This window comes from Natrix helvetica, assembly GCF_964273705.1.
Source record: "Natrix helvetica genome assembly, chromosome: 4".
Taxonomy (NCBI): Eukaryota; Metazoa; Chordata; class Lepidosauria; order Squamata; family Natricidae; genus Natrix; species Natrix helvetica.
Genome location: NC_138550.1, coordinates 110,036,795 through 110,060,951, shown reverse-complemented (window position 1 = coordinate 110,060,951; position 24,157 = coordinate 110,036,795). Strand labels below are relative to the sequence as shown.

The window sequence follows — 24,157 nt, the reverse complement described above, 5'->3', positions numbered from 1 at the left end:
TGCATAGGCGTCTAACTCTTCCTTTACTGCTTCTTTTGCTGCAATTATTATTATTTTTTTAAAGATATTTACAAAGCAAAGAAAATGTATATTTGTTTATTTGAAAAACTGGTGGCGCAGGAGTTAAAATTCAGTATTGCAGGCTAATTCTGCCCACTGCCAGGAGTTTGATTCTGACTGGATCAAGATCAGTAAAATGAGGACCCAGATTGTTGGGGGCAATAAGCTGACTCTGTAAACTGCTTAGAAAGGGCTGTAAAGCTCTGTGAAGTGGTACAAGTGATATTGCTAGTGTTATTTGTAATGGCTGGCCTAAGTAGCAACTACATTCAGAAACATCTGTTTATGTTTTTGTTGTAGCAGTAGATTCCTACCGTGATAAAACAGTTTGTGAACCTTTTAGATCTACTTTTAATCTTGCTGTACTGTGACCTTCTGTGATCTTGAGCGTCATCTAAATCTCATTCATGCATAAGATATTCCAGTTAAACAAACAAGACCCAAAACTATCCATTATGGTGTCATGTTCTCACTAAATTTCAAATAGTTCTAAAAGGTTCATAAAGTCTGCTCCTCTCCTATAAATATATATTAGCGCCATAGTGCAGCACTATTTTGTCAAACTCTGCTGAAATTTCCCAACTTACAGAATTTCAGCATATTTTCTGATCCATTAAACAGCATAGGAATTTAAATCCTATTCTGCAATGGTAAAGCAGAAGTAATGTTGAAAGAAAACTCAAATATTGGCTCTTTAGCTTTTTAAAAAAAAATTGTAACCCAAATATAGCTGCCTAATGAGCTTGCTTTCACAAATTTGCATGCTTTCATGTTTAACCAAATGGAAACATTAAAAGTGATTAAAGAGATGTTAACTTGGTAGCATTGTAGATTAGACTTAAGGTCTATTTCTGCTGGGGACTTGTAGAGAATTCATCCCTTTATCTAAAGCTTAATGTGAAAAGCAACATCTATTTTTTGAACTGGCTGCATCCTATTCCCACATACAGGTTACACCTGTCATTTGTCAAATGCAGAAGCCAAAACCATTCTTTGCATCCTTTTGCATTACATTCTTTGGCTTTTGCAATCTATTTGGTAATGAAAAACAGAGCAAATACACTGACATTTTGAGTCACTAATGAATCACGCAAAATGTGCTGCGCTAACAATGGAAGAATTTTCAAACAATGGAAGATGTCCATATATGGAAATGCCATTTGTTCTCCTCATTCTCCTGCTTCCTTTTGTGACCCATTTGTTCTTGAGAATTAGGAAACCCTCTACAACTGCAAGGTACAGTAGATGTCATTGGGAATCACCGCAGGGTATGGAAATTTCATACTAGTTTCATGTCAGCTTAAGTATTCTGGAAGATCTTAAGCATTGTTCAAGAAGAACTTCAATGGAAACAAGGTTTGCATTTACTAGGTAAAGGTTCCTCTCGTATATATGTGTTAGGCATTCCCGACTCTAGGGATGCTCATCTCCATTTCAAAGCCGAAGAGCCAGCACTGTCCGAAGAAGTCTCTGTAGTCATGTGGCCGACATGACTAAACACCGAAGGTGCACCGAACACCAATGGTGTCCCCTATTTTTCTACTTCCATTTTTACATGCTTTCGAACTGCTAGGTTGGCAGAAGCTGGGGCAAGACGCTCAGCATCTTAGCCACTTTGAATTTAATACTTCAAGTTAAAAATGCATTTTAAATACCAGGATGTTATCGCTGACGGATAAACCAAAGCAGACATACTGCACACACTAGTGTTTATTGAATAGACATGCACAGAGCTGCATTCTAGAGAGTTTAACTATCAAAGTATTTCAACTTTCACATGTAAAATCTGTTCAATTAAAAACTGAACTTCTGGATAAACAAAACAGATTGAATTACCCTGAAACACTAAGAACCTTCTATGCTCTCAGTCAAGGAATAGGTTCACACACAAAATGATAAGCAAGACACAGATATTAGATTTGTTCTAGAAAGCTTTCTCTTTTTATCACTCAAATTTGGAGTTTTTTTTTTTAATCACAAAAAGAATATCTATTTTAATGAGGACAATCATTTTTTTTCTTTTTATGCAAAATAATACTAGGCTCAAAATAATTATGTGATGATTAATGCAAATCTTCAGTAGTTAGTTGATTGCAGCAAAGTTGGGAGTTCAATGCAGTTTAGTGATTATGCTGATTTTGCAGTTCAGGTACAGGAGACTATCCTAAGAAATCTTGCTAAGGTTTTACTTAATTACCTTTCCTAAACATCATCTCTAGTTCTCCAAGAGCAATTTTACCACCCTGAAAGAAAATCACTGCAGATATTTGCACACATCTGTAACATGGGCCAGTACATACACACACGCACAAACACATTTATCTATTCATATTTATTCATTCATTCCACCGGCCCTTATTGCCAGGGTCATCTCAGAAAAAATATATGCGATCGTTTCTTCTTTCTTTATCTCTCTTGTAATAGTAAAAGCAAATAGACAAGAAAATGTTGCGAACTGCAGTGGTTGTGTGGTACAGCTGTTCTGCAATGAGCTTTTACTACTTGAATTGTTAGCAGTCTTTTTAATTTAGGTTCTAATTACCTTTCTTCAAAGAGTCCTAATAACATGGACAAGATTGCTTAATGCCTGCATGTCTTGTCATCTTTTTCATCTAATTATCTTATAGAAGTGCTGCCTTGAGGTTTTACATCTGCTTAAAAAGACTTGGGGTTCTAACAAGAAGCAGAGAAATAGATGCAATGAAAGAGGTCCATACAATTAAGGCTTTAATTTTTATCAGCCTGAAATTTCATGAAGCTGACAGCTGAAGCTAAGCAAAAAAAATCTATTTCATTTTAACAGAATGTCTGGAAATGAAAGATTGATCTAAACATCTTTCCTGCATAACCGGGAGCCAGTATCACACAAATGGGTTGGAATAATTCTTGATATCTCCCATTACTCAGCAGTGAGCAACCTAATAGAAGCTATTTGGGATCTAAAATACTTCATTGCTAAATGAATCTCAAAATCTAAATCAGCAATAAAAATCCATTTTGACACAATTTAGATTAGTTACAACGGACAGAATTAAATCCCCCTCTCTTTTTTGCAACAGTCTGAAGTTAGAACCCAAGCTCTTTTATTTTTAATGCATTTTAAGCAAATATTAAATTCTTATTTAGTATTTACATGTGGGTATTACAGCAAAATTATGCAGACTGTTACTAAACTTTAACGTGGATAACAATGAAAGGTTAAAGTATGGAAAATTGAATTAGGAGTTAAATTGAGGTAAGGATAAATTTTTCACTCTTTCAGGAGCCCTATTTCCTTTATTTACAAAATATAAAAAAAGCATCCCAGACCAAGTTATTTCTTCGTATACACATTTTCACATCATATAAAAAATGAAAACTTTTTTTTAGAATGTATGATGTTATAACATACTGTTGTCTTTATCTAGATATGACTGAGAAAATCAGGACCAATATTTCAGCTAGGACTTTTAAAATTATTATTTATTTATTACTTTTTAAATTCTACATTTATTACTTCATACGTAATTCAAGCTGGCAAACATACTTATTTATTCCTCCCTCATCCTATTTTCCCCACAACAACTCAGGCAGGTTGGACTGATAGTGAGTAACTAGCCCAAAGTCACTCTGCCAGTTTTCTAGCTAAGGTGGAACTAGAACTCATAGCCTCAAAGCAGAGAACTAATATATTTTTTATGAGCCAGCAGTGTGCAGCAGCTGCCAAAAAAGCCAACACAGTCCTAGGCTGCATAAATAGAGGGATAGGATCAAGATCACGCGAAGTGTTAATACCACTTTATAATGCCTTGGTAAGGCCACACTTGGAATACTGCATTCAGTTTTGGTCACCACGATGTAGAAAAGATGTGGAGACTCTAGAAAGAGTGCAGAGAAGAGCAACAAAGATGATTAGGGGACTGGAGACTAAAACATATGAAGAACGGTTGCAGGAACTGGGTATGTTTAGCTTAAGAGAAAGAAGGACTAGGGGAGACATGATAGCATTGTTCCAATATCTCAGGGGTTGCCACAAAGAAGAGGGAGTCAAACTATTCTCCAAGGCACCTGAGGGTAGAACAAGAAGCAATGGATGGAAAGTAATCAAGGAGAGAAGCAACTTAGAACTGAGGAGAAATTTCCTGACAGTTAGAACAATTAATCAGTAGAACAAATTGCCTTCAGAAGTTGTGAATGCCCCAACACTGGAAGTCTTTAAGAAGATGTTGGATAGCTATTTGTCTGAAACGGTATAGGGTTTCCTGCCTAGGCAGGGGGTTGGACTAGAAGACCTCCAAGGCCCCTTCCAACTCTAATATTGTATTATTATAAAGGGCTGAAGTTCTTTGGCTGAAGTTGTTCAAGCCCAACTACAGAAATAAAGGACAGAATCAGTATTATAAAAAGGTGAATCCTAAGGCTTTGTGAAAAATATAATTTATGAATTACAATCATAGCAAATAAGATTTGCTCCGGGGTCATGTGATCACCATTTATAACCTTCCCAGCTGGCTTCTGACAAGCAAAGTCAATAGTAAAAACCAGATTTGCTTAACAACTGCATGAGTCACTTAACAATTGCAGTGACTCACTGAACCATGGCAAAAAAAGGACATACAATGGAGCAAAACTCACTTAACAACTGTGTTGTTAGCAATAGAAATTTTGGGCTGAAATTTTGGGCTCAGGAATTACCTGTAATAATTTTCAAATTTATACTTTTTCTTAAAATATAATTGAACAAGAAGAGTCAAAATAATATTTGGAACAAGTTTGTGTCTTTTTCAAATAGTCAAGATATCTATTACCTAAAGAAATTTAGAAACTTTGCTAATAAAAAAAATAAAAATTAGTACATCTTCAAAGTTACTATATGGATAATGTAACTGACTAACCCTACAGGTGTAGTCCTCGACTTACAACCATTATTTAGTGACCATTCGAAGTTACAAGTTAAGAGCCGTGGTGGCACAGTGGTTAGAATGCAGTATTGCAGGCTAACACACTGCCCACTGCCAGGAGTTCGATCCTGACCAGCTCAAGGTTGACTCAATCTTCCATCCTTCTGAGGTCAGTAAATTAAGGACCCAGAGTCAATATGCTGACTCTGTAAATCGACTGTTGCAGTATCCCTACAATCACATGTTCAAAATTTGGGTGCTTGGTAACTGGCATGTATTTATGACAGTTGCAATGCTCCGGGGTCATGTGATCACCATTTATAACCTTCCCAGCTGGCTTCTGACAAGCAAAGTCAATGGTGAAAACCAGATTTGCTTAACAACTGCATGAGTCACTTAACAATTGCAGTAACTCACTGAACCATGGCAAAAAAAGGACATAAAATGGAGCAAAACTCACTTACCAACTGTGTTGTTAGCAATAGAAATTTTGGGCTGAAATTTTGGGCTCAGGAATTACCTGTAATAATTTTCAAATTTATACTTTTTCTTAAAATATAATTGAACAAGAGGAGTCAAAATAATATTTGTTTCAAATAATATTATTTCCCCCTTTATATGTGAGAGGAATGAGCGAATTATCGTTTAAGTAGATAATTTTATATATGTGCATTTAAATTAACAAGCCTCCATCATAATGTCCACAAACGTAAAAGAATAAGTACCATAAAAACATGATGGTCTGCTAATTATATATAGCTTCCAATCTATAAGGGGCCTCTATTTTGTAATAAAATCAGTATAAGGAATTTAAATCAGTCCATGTAAGGACAAATAATGTTACGTATCACATTTTTAAAAATACTTTAAATGTTTTAACAACCCTGGAACTATATAATGTGAACATCATACAAACATATTTCTTACAAAGAATGATTTGGCTACAACTTCCTGTTGATACACTTTGTGACTGACCTGGATTTGCTGCCAACAATTCTGAAATATTGCCAAAAATCTAACCATATTATGAAACATCCCATTTCTTATAACTCAAGAACCACCACAAAAAATTAGTGTGATGTGTAACAGCATTAATCTTATTGTCAAATTACTGAGTCTAAAAATGGAAAAGAATGCTTTCTATTTAATTATCAGCTTACAAGCTTCTGCGGTCTTTCAGAAATGTATGCATTTTCTATGAATACAAAGTTTTCATACGATGTCCCTCTCCAAATATGAACATTTATACAATCTTACTAGATTGTCTTACTAATAGATTAAGCTCTTGTTTTTGAAACAGTTAAGTTTAATAATCATTGCCGAAAGTAGAACAATGGGAAAAAGAGAGAGAGAGAGAGATGAATGTTTTTGATTACCTTCTATAATATAGACACATTCTCTGTCAGGAGGATATTTGTTGGGATAATTCGGGGAAGTGAAAATACCTCCTTCTGCGTATTTTGTCCACACTCCACACTGAACTGTCTTTTGTCCTTCTGAACTGCTTTGCTTTTCTGGAAAAGAAGGGGGGAAAAGAAGATGAGAAGATGAGATCATGTTTTGGCTTAAATGCACAATGTGCAATCACTTGTTTTCACCTGTAGTCTGCTACAACTTCCTACGTATACCATAGGATCAGGGTCTATGTTTATTAATCCAATCTCAAAGATGATATCTTCTTTTTCCACAGTTACACAAGAGGGAAGAAATTCCAAGTGTAAACTTTTAGAAATGCTTTGGGACATTAAACAGTTTATTAGTAGAGCCTGATAGGGCAGTCAAAAGTATACTGACTACCAGAAAGGGCACTTCAAAGGAATATGGGGTAGTTAGTGCTCTCTGAGCTTGGCTGTTTTCTTGCAGACGTTTCATTATGAAACTAGGTAACATCATCAGTGCTAACACAATGCCTATACCACTGATGATATTACCTAGTTTGGTAATGAAATGTTCATTACAAGCTCAGAGAGCACCAAAGATCCCTCAGTTTAACAAATATTTTCTTAAAGCAATACAAGATATCAAACAGAATTTTAAAACAATAATAACAATGTCAGAATCTGCAAGAACAAAACACAGTAGGATAGGATGTTATAGAGTTATAGCCTTATTTTTCTGCCTGAAAATAACATAGTAGTATGCATGTATAACAGATGCACAATTATGGCATTTCTAGAAAAAATAATTACTGAGTACTGATACTCTCACTTATAACAAAGTATCAAAATTTCATCATACTCCAGAAACTCAATTGCACTGTATGTTGAAGAAGGAATTACATCATAATTTTTTTAAAAAAATCTCTACCTATATAAAATCCCCCTCCCCCCCCCCCCAAAAAAAATAGCATGGCAACACGACTGAAATGATCTGATTATCAACCATCTAATCAGGAAAAGCCATGGATGACATTTTCCAAAATCAAATTAGAGAATGTTGTAATGGTAATGAGAAGATTTAATCACAATGTTATCTTGTAAGATGCAATTGCTGGATTTCCAGGAAATTCCTGTTGAGTTTTGGTTACAAGATTTTATTTAAAAAGTGGAAAGCAATTGGATTTCTTTGATTTGATGTAATGTGATTTAACCACTAGGGGAAAAAATAGTTATATGAAATCAGTAATATGAAAGGATTTATTGGGGGAGGCAACTATATGATGGTAGAATATTTGACTTAAGAAATACAAAGACAAGTGAGAAAAATATTCCTTGGGCTGCAAGGAAAGGTGAGTTGAATAAACTCAGAACAATGATAATAGACTGTTCTTGCATGAAAAATTAATAGAATAAAAGTTTGATATTAATGGAAGTTTCTAAAAAAGGAAATATTAAATAGGCAATCATAAAAAAATCCAATTAGAGAGGAAAGGGGGAAATAAAGGAAGTCAATGCAGCAGCACAAAAAGCTCATACGTAATCAAAGAAATGAGAAAGGACACATATAGAAGGGACAGGAAAGACTAATTATGAAAGAAGCAGATACAAGAAACCCAGAATTGCAAAGATTAAACGTGATGGCCAGAAAAAGTTGTCTTTACATACATGCAATTAAAAAAGGAGCAGAAAACTGATTGTGTAAGAAATTGACAAATTGTTCGGAGGTAATGTATTTTTTTTCCCACAGAAAAGGATCTGTTTCTATTAAGTAAGCAAAATGAGGAGATTGCAGGGGCAGGCCAAAAATTTCAAAATGACAGAAAAAATTTAATATTTTTAGAGTATCTAAGAACTTTTGAATAAAGTCCGTTTCTTTTGTTCCAAATGGCGTTGAAGGAATCTGCTCATAGATTCTTAGACTGCATTTTGAATTTAGGAAAAACTGCAAAACATAAAATGTCAGAAACCAAAAAAAGGGGGAAAAAACTATCTCTGTCTTCAAAAAGAGTGAAACAGAGAACATCCGGGATATTGGTAGATCAGTAAATCTCATGTCAGTAGGTTGGAAAACTCTATGGCACATAAAAGAATTCAATTCCTAGAAATCCTACAGGAAACATGGACTGTTAATAATAAAGCCTACCAGGTTAATTACAGGAAATCATGGGAAAGCTGAGGACATAATATATATTTAATTCAGTAAAATATTTTATAAAGTACCTAACAACATTCTGAATAACAAGCTAACTGTGTTATGTGTGGCAATAGTATGAGATAAATTACATATAGGTGAAAAAAACTACTCAAAATATGCCAAGGAAACAAGTATTGAAAACAATTTATACCTCCTAGTTTCTTGCTGTAATCTGTATCTGTAGCCAGGAAGGAGAATGGGTTACTTTATACACGTGGTTCTTGAGTTATGACCACTCATTCAGTGACCATTCAAACTTGTGACAGCACTGAACACAAGGAGGACTTATGTATCCTTGAAGTTCTGATTGCTGCAAAATCCCCAGGTCATGTAATTGTGATCTGAGCCTTCAACATCTAGCTCATGTCTCTGTTTCTGACATTATCTGCCAGCTTCCCACAGCAAAGTCAATACAGACGCTTGCAGGAAATCATAAATTTCATTCACATGAAGTCCTTGCTTAATGATGGAAACCGAATGCTGGGACTTTTGTCACTAGGTGATGAAGTCATGTGATTCACACTTTACTAATGGATCAATTAGCAGCAGCAGTCCTAGTTCTAATTGCTGTTGCATTCTGAGGACAATCTATAGCAGCGATGGCGAACCTTTTTTGGCTCGCGTGCCATAAGTGGGGGGAGCACAGGGGGGGGTCGTGTGCGGGTGTGCCGCACCCATAATGCAATGTGCAACCCCCCAGTGCGCATGCGCACACTACAGGCGCTTCCCCCCCCCCCATTTTTACATGCTTTTTTGCCCTCCCCAGGCTCCAGGGGCTTTATAGGAGCCTGGGGAGGGCGAAAACAGCCTCCGAGCAAACCCGGAAGTCACTTCCTGTTTGCTCAGAGGATCGTTTTAAGCATTCCGAAGGCTTCAGGGAAGCCTCCGGACGGTCCCTGAAGCCTTCGGAACGCTCAAAACGATCCTCTGAGCAAACAGGAAGTGACTTACGGGTTTGCTCGGAGGGTCATTTTGAGCGCTCCGAAGGCGTCAGGGAAGCTCATGAAGCCTCCGAAAGGCCTCCGGGGGGCGGGGGGCTCTTTTCACCCTCCCCAGGCTCCTATAAAGCCTCTGGAGCCTGGGGAAGGCGAAAAATGGCTTTAAAAAAGGGTGAACTCAGCTGGCCAGCGCACACATGCGCGCTGGCCAGCTGACAGGGCAGCGCCTCACGTGCCCTGACAAATGGCTCCAGGTGCCACCTGTGGCCCACGTACCATGGGTTCGCCATCACTGATCTTTAGCAATTTACTTATTAAGAAGTTTCTTTTTTTCTTGGGCTTTCGTAGAAATTTGACTAGCTGTATTTCATAGACTTATAAATTATATCAGATTAGAATTACATTGGATATTTAGGATTCCAACTGCACTAAAATAGCATCAAACATGTAAATTATTTTTTTTCCTATTACTTGTTAAGAAAGCTTCATATCTGTGTTATGTTTGCAATTTTTGATTCTGTCAGAATCATTTTTCAGCAATTCTATACCTTTAGGAACCCATCTTTTAGATGAGCTGATAGGCAATACTGGTTGTATAGTAATTAATATTTAAAGTTGGCTGAGTTCACATATCACATTAATCCAGAATATGGTAGGTTTAGTTTTCATGGTGATTTGTAAGTTCAGACTTTTCAAAGGAGGCTTTATAGCTAAACACATGTTCTAAATCAGTCAGTTGTTTCCTCCATAAACTTTGGTAGAACAAGATTTGGCTCAGTGAAATTTGTGAATCAGATCAGAAAATGGTAGTTACTTAATATTCCAGTCAACTACTAACAGCATTTTTAAAAAAATTATCTGTGAGTTAGGAATTCCATTTGTATTCTTAGCCAGAAAGGAACCGTTGGAGATGAAATGCTTGTTTTGCATTTGAAAGTAGCAGCAGCACCTGTTCATTCATATTTCCAAGCCAAGAAGCATAAATGTTTGCAATGTCACCAATCCATCTTTTTACAGAAATGTCTGCAAGCAAATATCCAAGCTCAGACAGTAGCAAAGACGCCATAGTTCAACCGTAAACTACAAATATTCTCTTCTATTTGTACTAGATCACTTTCTATGTCTTCTGAGCTTGAAATTCATTGCTTCCATAAATGTAACCACCCGTTTCTAAGTTTACCAACTGTAATATAACTGTTGGCCAGGATGTGATTGAAATGTTACTCTTATTTTAGGATCCAATTTTTACCATATTATTTTATGTTTTGGCCTTCTGATTTAAACAAAAACATGCTAGACCTACAGTTGCATGGAATTAAAAAAAATATTCATTAGTTTTTGGTTAACATGTTTCAGTGCTGATCTACATTTGGAAACAAGACATGTGTTTTCAATATTGAATGTCATAGCCTGCCTTGACTATTTTAAACCTGTTCAGAACACTAAACACTACAATCTCCCCCTCATTACTAAATTGTTTGAGGGAAAACGTAAATCATTTTAAGTTTTAAACATTTTTAGACAAAACCAGCTCATAGGAATATTTTCTTCTAAAAACATACCTGCTCCTTTTTTTGTTGCCCCAGCCCAGTGTAGGATGGTAAAACTTGCTACAACTGGAAAATAAAAACACATTAGTTGTAGTGAGAAATTAGTTAGGATAGCCCTATCCTTAACCTTAATCCAAAGTAGGAAATGCTAAAGGAAGAACAAACAGTATATGTTCTTTGGTTGCACTTATTTTTTATAACAACATAGTAATCGTGAACAGAGTGACTACATATTCATAGTAAAAGCTACACAGCAACAAGAATAAATGGATTTATCTTTTAAGCATGAATCGTTTTGATTCATGAGTCCTCAGAAGTTAGTAAGAGATACATTGAGATGACACCACTTAAATACTGTATATAGCCAGAGTTGCAATCCCATTTTATTTTCATGGGATAAGTCTCAGGAAAATCAGTGGAATTTACTTCTGCAAATCTACACTACAGATTTGAAAGAAAAAAACCTGGATGATATTTTATGAGCTTTTGCTATTAACTATGTCAGTTATGTGCAAATCAAATAGTTATACTGGTTATAGCTATGGTTATACTTAGTGATAGGTGACATTTAACTAGCCATAGTGTTGAAGAAAATCAGGAGATTTGGACTGCGAGATCAAGATAAGCTTTATTTTGGCCAAAAGGTCCAGGCAAAGATAACAATTTCTAACATCTGGACCGCGTTCTAATCCAAACACACATTTTTATATTGTATTCAAAGCATCAAAAACACGGAAATATTTTAAAGCATTCTTATTGGCTAAATTCCTTAATTCTAAGCAGAAAAGCATACAGGAAACACTAGCTTCATTCTGACATAGGTGGTTAAGCTATATGCCTGACTTGTAGGCGAGACTCTGACTTGGCATTCTTAGAACAGATGTTATGGTCTGACATTTGTATTTCCAGAGTTCAAGTTTATGGTTGAAGACTCAGTAAATGTATAACAAAATAGAAGGGACAGATGGGGCCCCCAGAAGGTCTTATAGTCTGACCCTGTTTCATGTTATGTCCAAATCTCGCTTTATGTCCTGCCTTAGTTCCCCCTTCAAGACTATTTTTAGCTACAATTGAGTCTTGCCTCTTATAGTGCCTTATTATAACATTTGACATTGCATATGGCAAGGTTAATATCTCAGGACTACATATTAGCAATGCAAACATATAATACAATCACGTTCAGGATGATGATATATAGCAGTGAGAAGAAAAAGACAAGTAAAACATATAGAATGATTCTCAGATCTTACTCTTTGAAGGCACATTCTCCAGTCCCTAGGGTGTAAGTTCCATGTATCCAAGAAAACCACATGTCCGTTCTTTGTAACCGCTGTCCAATCTTGGAGGCCCGGTCCTGCAAATCTTGGGCAACCTAACTACCCCTGATTTATTCATATAGAAGCAACAATTTTTACCCAGGAACACACATAGCCCACCTTTCTCAGCTGTCAAGAGGTCTATGGCACGCCGGTTCTGTAAGACCACTGCTGCCAAAGAATCAATTTGGTCTTGGACCTCCACTAAAGATCCAGCAATTTGATTCAAGCTTTCTTAGAATTCCTCAGATAATTGCTTAAACTGTATCATGGAGTGTGCCATTCCACCCACGCATGTACCAACTGCTGTTCCTATCCCCAGGACTACTAATAGTGGGATTAAAAGTGGCACCCTTTTCTGAACATGACCCATCAGAGGGATAGGAATAGTATGTTCGCCACTGACCACACCCATTTTGGGAAAAAGATGTACTAGGGTGCATATTCCAGTCCAATCGCTAGGTAAGCATAAATATACATTTTTCCCACATAAGAAGATAACTCCATTTTCTCCTACACACACACCTATATTCATGGAAAAGGCTTGGGCTCGGAGGTTCTTTTCATTAGTCCAAGCTTGCAAAGTTCCTGCCAGGAACATGCCAGTAAATGGTTATAATGGAGCTTAATGGTTAGGGTCCTCTTGCTTATCCCTGAGGACTAGACCTTCAAAAAGATAGTGGGAACTGGTGTGTCTAGGGGGAAAATGAATACAAAATCCTGTGGTGGATTGAATCGAGAGCCAAATTGGGAAGGCTGAAATGGCCTTGGGCATCTTCCAGTAGTCAAATTTTCTTCCCAACGGTTAAAAACGAGGGGGTGGCGGAAGCAAGAAGGTAAACTTCTCTTGGAAGAGGTTGTGGGCAGATGGAGACATACTGCGGGTTAATTTTACGTCCACAAGTGTCTTTCTAGGGGCAAGGTACATTTCGGATGGACATTGTTCTTCTGACAGTGACCCCACAGGAATGCCAGGTTCCTGATAACGTTTGACGCACAAGGAGAGTGACCCTATGATTTCCCCACCCATGCCTATGGGGCCAACAATGGGTAGGTGACCCATCCCCAGGCCTTTTAGGTGCATTATAAAAGTCACCTTGCAACTTGGCTTCTGCTGCTTTGGTTCTCCATCTACCACCTTTGTCAAGGACCATTGTAGCTCTGGTTTTTCCCCAAAGATCTGGCTCAACTGGAACTGCATTGTAAGATGAAGGGCCATCAGACAAGCACAACCAGCATTTTTTTTTTACCTAGGCAGGGTCAGACTAATTAATTAGGCTTTGACCCAATTCCAATATTTTTAACATGTACAGTAGTTCCCTTTTCTCAATTGTTGCAGGGGCCCGTTCTCTCTGTTCTATCCCACTTTTTAATGGTATTGTCAGGCGCTTGTCTACAGGACTTGGGGTTGGCTTAGGTCCAGGGTATCAACCCTACTGATCAATAATGCGTCTTTGGTGGGAGCGGACCTGTCCCAAAGCGTCTATACCCTGTGCCTTGATCCTGCTCTGTTCCTTGGGGATCTCAACATCCCCTCAAGGGCAAGGGGGTCACTCGGGCATTCTCACAACACTGGGAACTACTGTTCAGGATGTTATCACTCAACAGACCCTTTGCCAATAACAGCCAAAGCCACAAAACAAAACTCATAACTGTCCTTTACACAAAACCTACCCAATCACAATTCTCTTAATCTACAAAATCACATCAGGAAGAAGGTTAGGGTTATATGTGACTTGGGAAAGGGCAATTTCCGTCTTAGGTGTTCCACAAAACCTCCTCTTGTTTGCAACATATAATGTCCACAATCCCAGGACCAATATAGCACTACAGAGAGCACACTCCCAGATTTCCTCAAACATAAGTGTTTCCAGGGGTTTCATACTGCTCTCTGTTACAATCAATGATTTTTTACTTGGCACCTGCCTTTCTGGGGAGGGAGTGATTCCAGTAGAATGAATATCCAACAAGGCAATTCACAATAAGGTCAAGCACACTCACTAAAGCAATGCAAAGTGCAATTATGGCTATGTATGCTCGACTATCCATCCTCTGACAGATGCCCAGACTTCCTAATACATCTTATATCTTAATAAATGGAACGTTGCCTTCCTCCTCCAAATCTTCGGCCATACATAAAGACGTCAGCTTCCAGGGGTGATGCCAGTAAGGCCTCTCCTGCCCCATATGTATCTGCCCATTGCCAGTAGGATAGTTATAGGGGGCGCTTTCTCAAGCGTATCATTAAAAGACGGGCTTCATCCTGGTCTGTCTCCCAATACTCATCAGCAGCTGGCTTAACTCAAGTCCAGTGAATCCAAAACTTGGATTCCAACACTCTTACTGCAAGTGGAGAACACCTAACCACAGTATACAGGCCCTTCCACTTGGGTTTCAAGTTCTTCTCCTTTCTAGTGTTTTACCTATACTTTCTCCCACCTGAATATTATGACTAGAGGTGCTCAGAAATGGTGGGCTAAGGGACACACAATATTGTTGGATTTCTTGTGTCTGTTTAATTCTCCCACCATTTGACTCACCCATGAGGCCCCTAGTTAGGCAAGAGGGTGGCTAGATTTAGGGCATTTGTCTGTGTTTCAAACACTTGTTTCTGTTCCCGCTTCCCAACAAAGGATTCTTTTTCACCCCCCTTTGCAAATTCATAGGATATTTTGGCTAGTTGTGCAAAATTTGGCATCCATTCCATCCTGTCTTTAGGTTGTTTTGTGCACAACAGAGACGGGCACTTTCTTTCCAAATAGCCCCATGAGCATGTAAAACTCTAAATACATATTTTCTGTCAAAAGGCCTTGGTGAGGAAAAATGTGTTTCCTCTGGTCTTTTAAAGTTCCTTCTTCTCTGAAATTTCAGCCCAATTAATATATGCTTTGTATATATGCTTTGTATGCTAATTCCACAAGTTCAGAGATGCCTTTCCTGGGGACCTCTTGGTCTTCTGTAATTTGGCTCTAATATCATCTGCAAACTGACCAATGAAGATCATATTGACCATTCTCTTGTTTTCTTCAGCCTCAGGATCTAATTTGGTATATTGCCTAAAGGTTTGATAAATGCATTCTAGGATTTCCTCTGGCTTTTCATCCTGTTTCTGTTGAATTTAATAGACCTTCCCTAAGTTCTTAACTTTTGTTTGAGTCCTAACAAAACTAAGGTCCAATAGTTTTGCAGCTGAATGGACTAGGTTCCCAATCTGGTTCCTTTAGTAACCATGTCCAGTCTGATCTTTTGCATGGTTCCCTTCACCAGCCTTCTTTTCTCTGGGGTTAATAAAATTTCCATCAGACTTTGCCCAAGTAGACTGGTGAGTTCAGAAAAATGGATGAAAAAGGACATGTATCTCATCTAGATTTTCTCTATAATTAGGAATTTGATTTTTCCAATTATATAAATTAGCTATTGAGAATGGAGCATATATCCATACCTTACGTAGCTCCCCCTCAACTCCTGGCAATAAAATTGCCTTAGGGGCAATTTGAGTTTTTGTCTCAACTGCTCCCTTGGACCGGGTTTGTGGTCCACTTGATCTGTCCCTTTGGTAACCTTTTTGGTTTTCTTCCTGGGTCTCCTACTTCTTCAGTGTCAACCATTTCATATCAAAGATACATAGGTGGAGGGTATTGGTGTCAGAGACTTTCTCTTAACAAAAACAAAAAATAACACTTACACATATCAACAAAGACAAACACGCAAGAACTAAATGTTTCATTGAGACTCTCTTTTTCTTTTTTCTTTTCTTTCTTCCTTGAGGCTTGTTACTCATCCTGGTAACTGACTATATCTCAGTTTTTTTTTTCTTTCTAAGAGTGTTGTATCCTGTCCACCCAGGACTACACACATTACAACACTTTTTTTTCTTTGTTCTGGGGTGTTCAGTGTCTTCTTTTCTATTTTTTTTAAATCTCCCAGCAAGTGCTGGCCTATTTTTAAAGATCAAGATGTATAGAGTAACATGTATTGAAGAGGCATTCGAGAAATGCTTCTTCACCACCAATGTTCTATTTCTAAGACACTGTCACCGACCTGGGGTGCCGGAGTATCACCGTCGCCTTCAGGAACTGAGGTGACTTAACCACCCACACAAATCTAGAGCCTCATTAGGATACGCCGGTTCCATTAGGAAGGGATGCTATTCCGGGCTCAGGAGGGTGATCGGGCCCCTTCTTCCACTCTCAACCAAGTGGATCTACAATCCCCACAATTTTTGCCTGCAGACGTCTTCTTTTCTCAGCCGGCGTTATTTATGAGCTTGTCTTGATCTCGTGGTAGTTCTTGGATTGATCGGTGACCACCAAGTGCCAAAGGGGAACCGTGTGTCTCCTTCCAGAGAAATACTCTCTGAGGCTCCTGAAGGTAGGGTTAGACGGCCCCAATCAGGCACTGGTCGGTCTGTGCCGTCCTCAGTGAAATATCGCTCCTCAATCTCCTGGGTGGCTCGCCACAAATGTTGCAGAAAATCAGGAGATTTGGACTGCGAAGTCAAGATAAGCTTTATTTTGGCCAAAAGGTCCAGACAGAGATAACTATTTCTAACATCTGGACCGCGTTCTAATCCAAACGCACATTTTTATATTGTATTCAAAGCATCAAAAACATGGAAATGTTTTGAAGCATTCTGATTGGCTAAATTCCTTAATTCTAAGCAGAAAAGCATACGGGAAACACTAATTTCATTCTGACATATGTGGTTAAGCTATATGGCTGACTCGTAGGCGAGACCTCTAACTGACTTGGCCTTCTTAGAACAGATGTTGTGGTCTGACATTTGCATTTCCAGAGTTCAAGTTTCTGGTTCAAGGCTCAGTAAATGTATAACAAAATAGAAGGGGTAGATGGGGCTCCAATAGGTCTTATAGTCTGACCCTGTTTCATGTTATGTCCAAATCTCGCTTTATGTCCTGCCTTAATAGGAATATTGAATAATATTGATGGATTTAGCCAGGCAATCTGTCCTCTCTCAGATGTTCCTGATATACAATTCTCATACTACTGACAAAGTTAACCAGACTATTGAGAGCATAGTCACCTGCAGCAAACCAAGACAGTGTCAAAATGACAACACACAAACATAATTATATAAAGAGACAAACTTCATTCTTACAAGTTTTCATTCCAACATCTTGCATTATTGCCATCATGACACCATCAACTGTTATTGCCATGTAGCCCAATACATTTTGGATAATCTCACTCAAATCTGGAAAAGATTACAAACTGATGGCCATGTTCAACAATTTCACATATCTGGCCCTCCTAATTATTTTACACTGGCCATTGTATCTTCATTTTCTTTTGCTCTGCAGTTAGATTATGGTATACCATAATTTACCATATGCATAATGGTAAATTGTTTTGCACCCAGCCTTCTGAACTAGATTTAATAATCCAGACTGCAAAAAACTGGTTAACTATAAATGGAAGTTAATATTTCTTGTTTTTTCTATTTCCTTTCTCTCATCTAGTAGTATCCAGAGCTTTGAAGCTCAGATCTGGTAGTCCTATACAGTAATGAACATACACTTAGAAGAAACCAATTTGAGGTAGGAAGCTAGCAAACCTTAGCAAAGACAATACTTGACAAGAGGAACAAAGTAATGGTTGCATAAGCACCATTTCTGTAGACTGGTATGTCTTTTGATATTATAGTCAAAGAGTCATTTTCACCAAATAGCTGCTTACTGAATATCATTTGCATTAGGATATGCAATGTACAAATGACACTTGCATTCTTTATATATAGAAGGATTGTCTATGATCTTCAAAGATGTATTGTTGCAGTGAATGGGAGTTACTAAGCTACAAAGCTATTACAATTGGAAATGCAAGAGCTGTAAAGTTGCCCATTTACTAATATGTATTTTATGTGAAAAGAAAGCACTATTGCATGCATTTGCATTTTAAAACAGAGCTTCAATTATTGTGAACCAATGCCAGCTTCAATTTGAGAGCTTTAAAAACTGGTCATTCATACAAATCATTCATTATATAGTTTCCTACAATCAAAATTTGTAATAATCCCATGAATGGTTTAACTCTTTCTATGGCTTACATTTTGGTATTTTGCATTTCTTAAATGTCATCCAATAAAATGAATTTAATAACCAAGAAACTTTATTTCATATATTTACAGCAGAATCAAGCTGGGTATTTAGAAAATTAGGTGAATAATAATAATGCACCTATTCAGTTCTAACATCTAGAGTCCACTGACATTGTTACACCAACTCTGTTGTGCCTTCATTGAGCATAATTTCCCCCTTTCCCCATTTATACAGGTATGCCAATCAAGAAATATGTGCACCTAATACAAAATAGGGTATATGCTGCTAAAGTTCAAAACTTATCTCTGATATTCTGTACATCTTATGATCATAGTATTTTTTTTTATTTTTGATGCATTTAAGCTACTTAGAAGCATTAATTTAAGGAAATCCTAGAGAAAAATAACCTGCAGAATGTCTTCCCCTATGTATCCACTAGTGGCTTCATAGAATTAGCTGCCCCATAACTACTGGGAACTTAAATGTATCATTTATGAATTTTCTTTAGTTACAATCTTAGAATCCCATTACCACTTTTTCCTAGATCTTCCTCTCAGGATGCCTTGCAACAGATCAGCAAGCATTATTTAAAAACGACAGCAACTGCTAAGAAAAAGGAGGATAAGCAATATTCAAATAGCAGTAGCACTTAGACTTATATACCACTTCATAGTGCTTTACAGCCCTCTCTAAGTGGTTTCCAGAGTCAGCATATTGCCCCCAACAATCTGGGTCATTTTACCAACCTCGGAAGGATAAAAGGTTGAGTCAACCAGATCTTACTTAGCTGATTTTGTATGGCCATACTAGGCACTTCACTAATTTCATTACCATTTACAAATATTTTTCATTGGAAACTTGGTACATTGATTTACTTTCCACTAGTAGTTGTTATGAATAAGGCTGAATTGAAGCTTGATAGTACTATAAAACTTACAAATTCCTCCATTTGTAAATATTAAAAGATAAATTACTGAGAAGAGGGGGTCAACCTATTCTCCAAAGCACCTTAAGACATGACAGATAAAACAAGGAGACAACCAACCTAGAACTAGGGAGAAATTTCCTGTCAGGGAGAACAATTAATCAGTGGAATGGCTTGCTGTCAGAAGTTGTGGGTGTTCCATCACTAGAAGTGTTTAAGAAGAGATGGACAGTCATTTGGTATAATCTCTTCCTTGGACAAGGGGTTGGACTAGAACACCTCCAATGTCCCTTCCAAACTCTGTTTCAAAGTTATGTTATTTTGGTTCTGAAGAAGTCCTGAAGCCTGACAGGTTATTGTCCCTCAACCATCTACTCTTCACATTTTTCCTCAAACCACTGTGGATACGTCTAGGATTCTAACAGCTTCTGTCTTGCTATCTTATACTCTAAAACTTCAAATTCCCTTGCCTTCTAATAGTACCATAACAACTGAAGTGGTTTTCTATTTTAAAACAGACTTAGTTATGCTTGATCAGTTCACATATGATCCTCAGTAATTTTTGATATTACCTGCTATCTCGTTGTTTTATTTATTATCCTCCTCTTAAAATGTTGGAATCACAATGTTTTGTCATGCCCAGTTCTTGTGCTTTTAATTCTGTTTCATAATCCTACCTTGGGATTGTAAGGGTTGTAAAAAGATAATAAACTGTGCAGATAAGAACATGATATTCTGAGTTAAATATTGTTTATTTTATATTTCATAATACCAACATAACCCACTTTTCTTTGAAAGAAAAGTTTTGTTTTGGAAGTCAGCAATATATTCTGAGACAAACACCACTGTATAATAAATTGATTGAACAAAAAGGTTTCTGTCCTGTCAAAAATGTATTTAGTAAGAAATACTGTTAAGAGAAAATGCTGCTATTAGCTAAATGCATTATTCATCTTGGATTTCCAAAACACTTTAAAGAAATTTCAGGGTTTTGAAATTATATCAGTACATTTAAGAAACAGAGGAAGGAGAAAAATTGTGTATTTAGACAGAGGCCATAGGGGTGAGAATATACTTGAAATCTACTGTTGTCATTTTATTTTCTTCTTCCTAAACAATAGCTGCCATCATGGTATATACTAAGTATTTAAATTTTATTTTTAAATAGGCAGACTGAGCATATGATATTTCCACAATTCCAAAACCAGAAAGAGAAAACCATGATTTATATGTTGTTCTTTCAAAGACAGATTTTGACACATACTATGAACTGGGAAACTTCAAACAGAACTTTTTGTATTACCAATCAAAAACCATTTAGCTTTCCTACTTCCTTATGCTTGTCTTTAGTGAATGATTTGTGGCAAGAAAAGGAAGGAAGTTGAGGTGAGAAAGTAAAGACACAAACAAAATTCTATACTAAAGTAGGAAACCTGTGATCAGTTGTTTATGCCTAACTCCATTCACTGATATGAATCAAATTGACGCTGTAAGCCATTAAGTCACCTGTTACATTCTTAATGTTTTGAAACTTGATCAGCAATAAGCATCATGGATTTGTAGTCCAAAACATCCAGAAAATATGTTTGCCTTCTTTAATGGATATTTAGATGAAGGTATACATTTGTATAGTGAAAGATAATTCAGTGTATATAGATGACATAAGATTTATTTAGATGTTCATAAGAGAAGCTGGTGAGTAGTTTGCTATTGAATCACGTACTACATATTAGTAATCATACCATAATATTCTTTTCAGGTTTACTTTGCAGAATGTTCTACCATGTTTATTCCAAAGCGTTAACAGAATTTAACCCCAAATTCCTGAATTAGAATTACTGAAATAGCTACAATAATTCAAAGCCAGGAAGAAATCCCTCAGCTTCATCTATTTCTGAAAAAATGGGCATAGTAATAACCAATACACTTTAGATGACTATTGATATGATGTAAATTAAAAGATATGGACACACCCAATTAAATTTAATGGCAGAATTATTTAATAGTAATCAAATGAGATTAATATTGTTTAACATATGAATCTATTTGCACATTATTGGAGAAATTATGAATCTTATTAGCTACTGAGCACTTGAATATTAACCAGATGGTTTTAACTACAAATAACTTTTTCAATTAAATTATTCACTTGACTAGAAATGAATTAATGCTAAATCCCTTTCCTTTCATCTAATTATTTTCTATGACCTCTATCAAATACAGAAAAGGAGAAAATGAACATCTTACCTACTACCATCCTGACTCAAAAAAATTCCATTCATTATGCTTTGAAAGAAAGCAGTTTTCTTTTAAAGCCAAAATTAAGAATAGTACTGTCTCTATTTTCACATCCCATTAAGGTTTTTGATTCACATCCTCCTTCAAGATACTAATGCTTGTCTGTACTGTATCCAGTGAGAACAGAAACAATAAACTGAAAAACAAATTTATCTAGGGACCCATCACTGACCCTTCAAAAAAAATGTATTAGAGGCAGCTTTGTACTACGTTTGCTGAGATGTCTATTATGTTTGAACATATTTAAATTCATTATTTAACCTGGGTTATAAATAAAGTTATTTCTGAATTTGTTTAGTAAATTGTTATGGAATTGGACATATAAGTACCATTAAATGAAAAAAAATTTCCCAGTTCCACTAGTATTTGTGAAAACAGGTAGATTAGTAAAGGATTATACCACACGACTTGAGAATTTTAAATACTGAAAGAAACCTAAGGAAAACTGTAATTTTAGAATTAAGAGTAACCACTAGCCAGTGATTTTAATGTAATAACAGGGTTTCCTGGAGGAGGAGGAAGAGAACTACTCAAATCGGGCTGCCTTTGTTTTAATCCTGAATGATGTCAGTAGTTAATGAGTTTGGATTAATTTAGACAGCTGGCTCCAGGGATATTTGCCATTCATTCGGTGAAAATCTCATCCTCACGCCTACCTGGGACTCAATCTAACCTGGAACTGAAGATGAGGGGAAGGGACAGGGCCATTCTGATTTTGAACCTGGTTACACAGAAGTAAGTTCCAGTGAATTTCAGAGAACCGGATTCCCAACGAGAGCAAGTAGTAAGCTATAGTCTCCCCCCACCGCCGACATGGCCAGAATTGGCCAAATTCCAGAATGCAACGACTTCTTGCGCGGTTTAAAAATCTCGGTTAGCTTAACTGTTATAAAGGGTTTTTTTTTTCCCCAAAAGAGAAGTTTTATAGCGGGCAAGGTCTCTCAGCCCCCATCCGCCCTCCTCCTTCCGCATATGGGTTTGTGGGGCAGGTTTGCCTAACACTGGATTCTTCTAGATCGCAACCCGGATCCAAGAGCCAGGAGTTTTCCTCACGGCTGTAGTTCAAGGTTTCAGGGTGTCCGGCCCCTGGATTGGCGATTCCGATGGGGGGGGCAACGGGAAGCGGGGGAAGCGTCTGAGGCGGCGGCAGTGGGGAGATTTACACCTACGCCATTCATCTTTTCCGCAACTGATCTCCTTTCTCCTAGTTTGCAACAACCTTTTGCCGGAGGGAGGGGGAGGAGGAGGGAAAGAAGGGGAGAGGGTTGGCCGACGCCGAGTGCCGGCAGAGCGCGTTCCAAGTCGGAGTCCAAGGCGGGCGGCGGGGAAGCGGTACTCACTGTGAAACAAGCTGCGTCCATGGATCATGTCTGTTCCTTACACAAGGGGCTGCGCTCTCCACTAATTCCATCTAGAGACGGGAGGGCTTCCACGGCGGAGAGCCAAGCAGCCCGGGAGCCCACGCGCGCGGCACACGCTCAACCCAGAAGCTCGACGTCCCCCTCTGCACTCGCTCGCGCTCTCGCCCCGCCGTTTGGCAAGGAGCGACCATTTCCACCGCTCGGCTCCAGAGCAGCCAGCTTCGGGGGCTAGCAGCGGTCGCCGCCACAGCAGCAGCAGCCGGGAGTCTGCATAACCAGCCAAGAAAGGCGAGGGAGGAAGGAGACGCAAAAGCTGGACTCCGGGCGACGACAAACGGCCGCCAACAGGGAGCTTTCAGGCTCCGGCGCGGGAGGGAGGCGGGCTTTTCTCCTCCCGCTTTAATCGCCAGTTTCCCACACAGCAACCAGTCTTTGGGAGAGAATTTGGAGGCCGAGGTCGTCCGGCCTTTTAGAGTTATTAAGGCGTCCAGAAACGAAGAAGCCGGGTGGGCCTGTCATCAGTTCCCGGGTGGGACAAGGTGGGGGGAGGCCCCCAAAGTGGGAAGAAAGGGGCTTCTCCGGGGTGGGAGGAAGAGAACAAGGGAAGGAGGCAGAGGGCAAAAATGGGCTCACCCAATGGGGGATTTAATCATCTATGGGGTCCCGCCGCGCAATCCTTATTAAAGGAGAAGCCCTTTAAAGTCAGCTAAGCTCATGTCGCCCGCCTCGCGGCAGCACATCAAACCAAAATAAAAGTGCGTCTCCTCCGGCCGAGGTAGTAGGACCAGTAAAGGAGAGAGAGAGCGAGAAGGAGGGGGGGAAAACAAATTACAATTCAGCCCAGAAGCGAATTAACCCGGGAGAATCTCTCAAGCAGCGATGGGGAGCAGCCGCCGCCTGCCAAGCGCCCTTCAGTGTCTGCCCCAGGCAAGAGATGGCGTCTTTTCCACCCTCGGTCCTCCTGCGTGGCCAACCTGCGAAGGACCTTCGCTCTGCGCGCTGCAGTCTTTCTGGGTCCAAGAGCGAGAGTGGGGCGGGCTGGAGACACTGCAATAAAAGTTTAGTGTCAGGCCGGCGGCCGCGAATAATCGCTTTCCCTCCGTCCGGAGGTAGCAGGGGAATAGACCTCCTCCAGGTTCTTCATATTCTCCTCGAATAGATCCCTTTTTTCCTTCCACCCTCAAGGCACCATCCGAG

General features: G+C 38.4%; 1 protein-coding gene across 1 annotated transcript in view; it reads right to left on the bottom strand.

Moving 5' to 3' along the window:
• NETO1 (neuropilin and tolloid like 1) overlaps positions 1-23,347 on the bottom strand; it is a 108,873-nt gene extending 85,526 nt beyond the window's left edge. The window contains exons 1-3 of the mRNA XM_081953093.1: positions 22,940-23,347; positions 11,014-11,067; positions 6,317-6,454 (exon numbers count right to left, since the gene is read on the bottom strand). Of these exons, the coding sequence (XP_081809219.1) occupies positions 6,317-6,454; positions 11,014-11,067; positions 22,940-22,967 (220 nt within the window). The 5' untranslated portion in view covers positions 22,968-23,347. The remainder of the gene's footprint in view (positions 1-6,316; positions 6,455-11,013; positions 11,068-22,939) is intronic.
• Between the last annotated feature and the right edge of the window lie 810 nt (positions 23,348-24,157).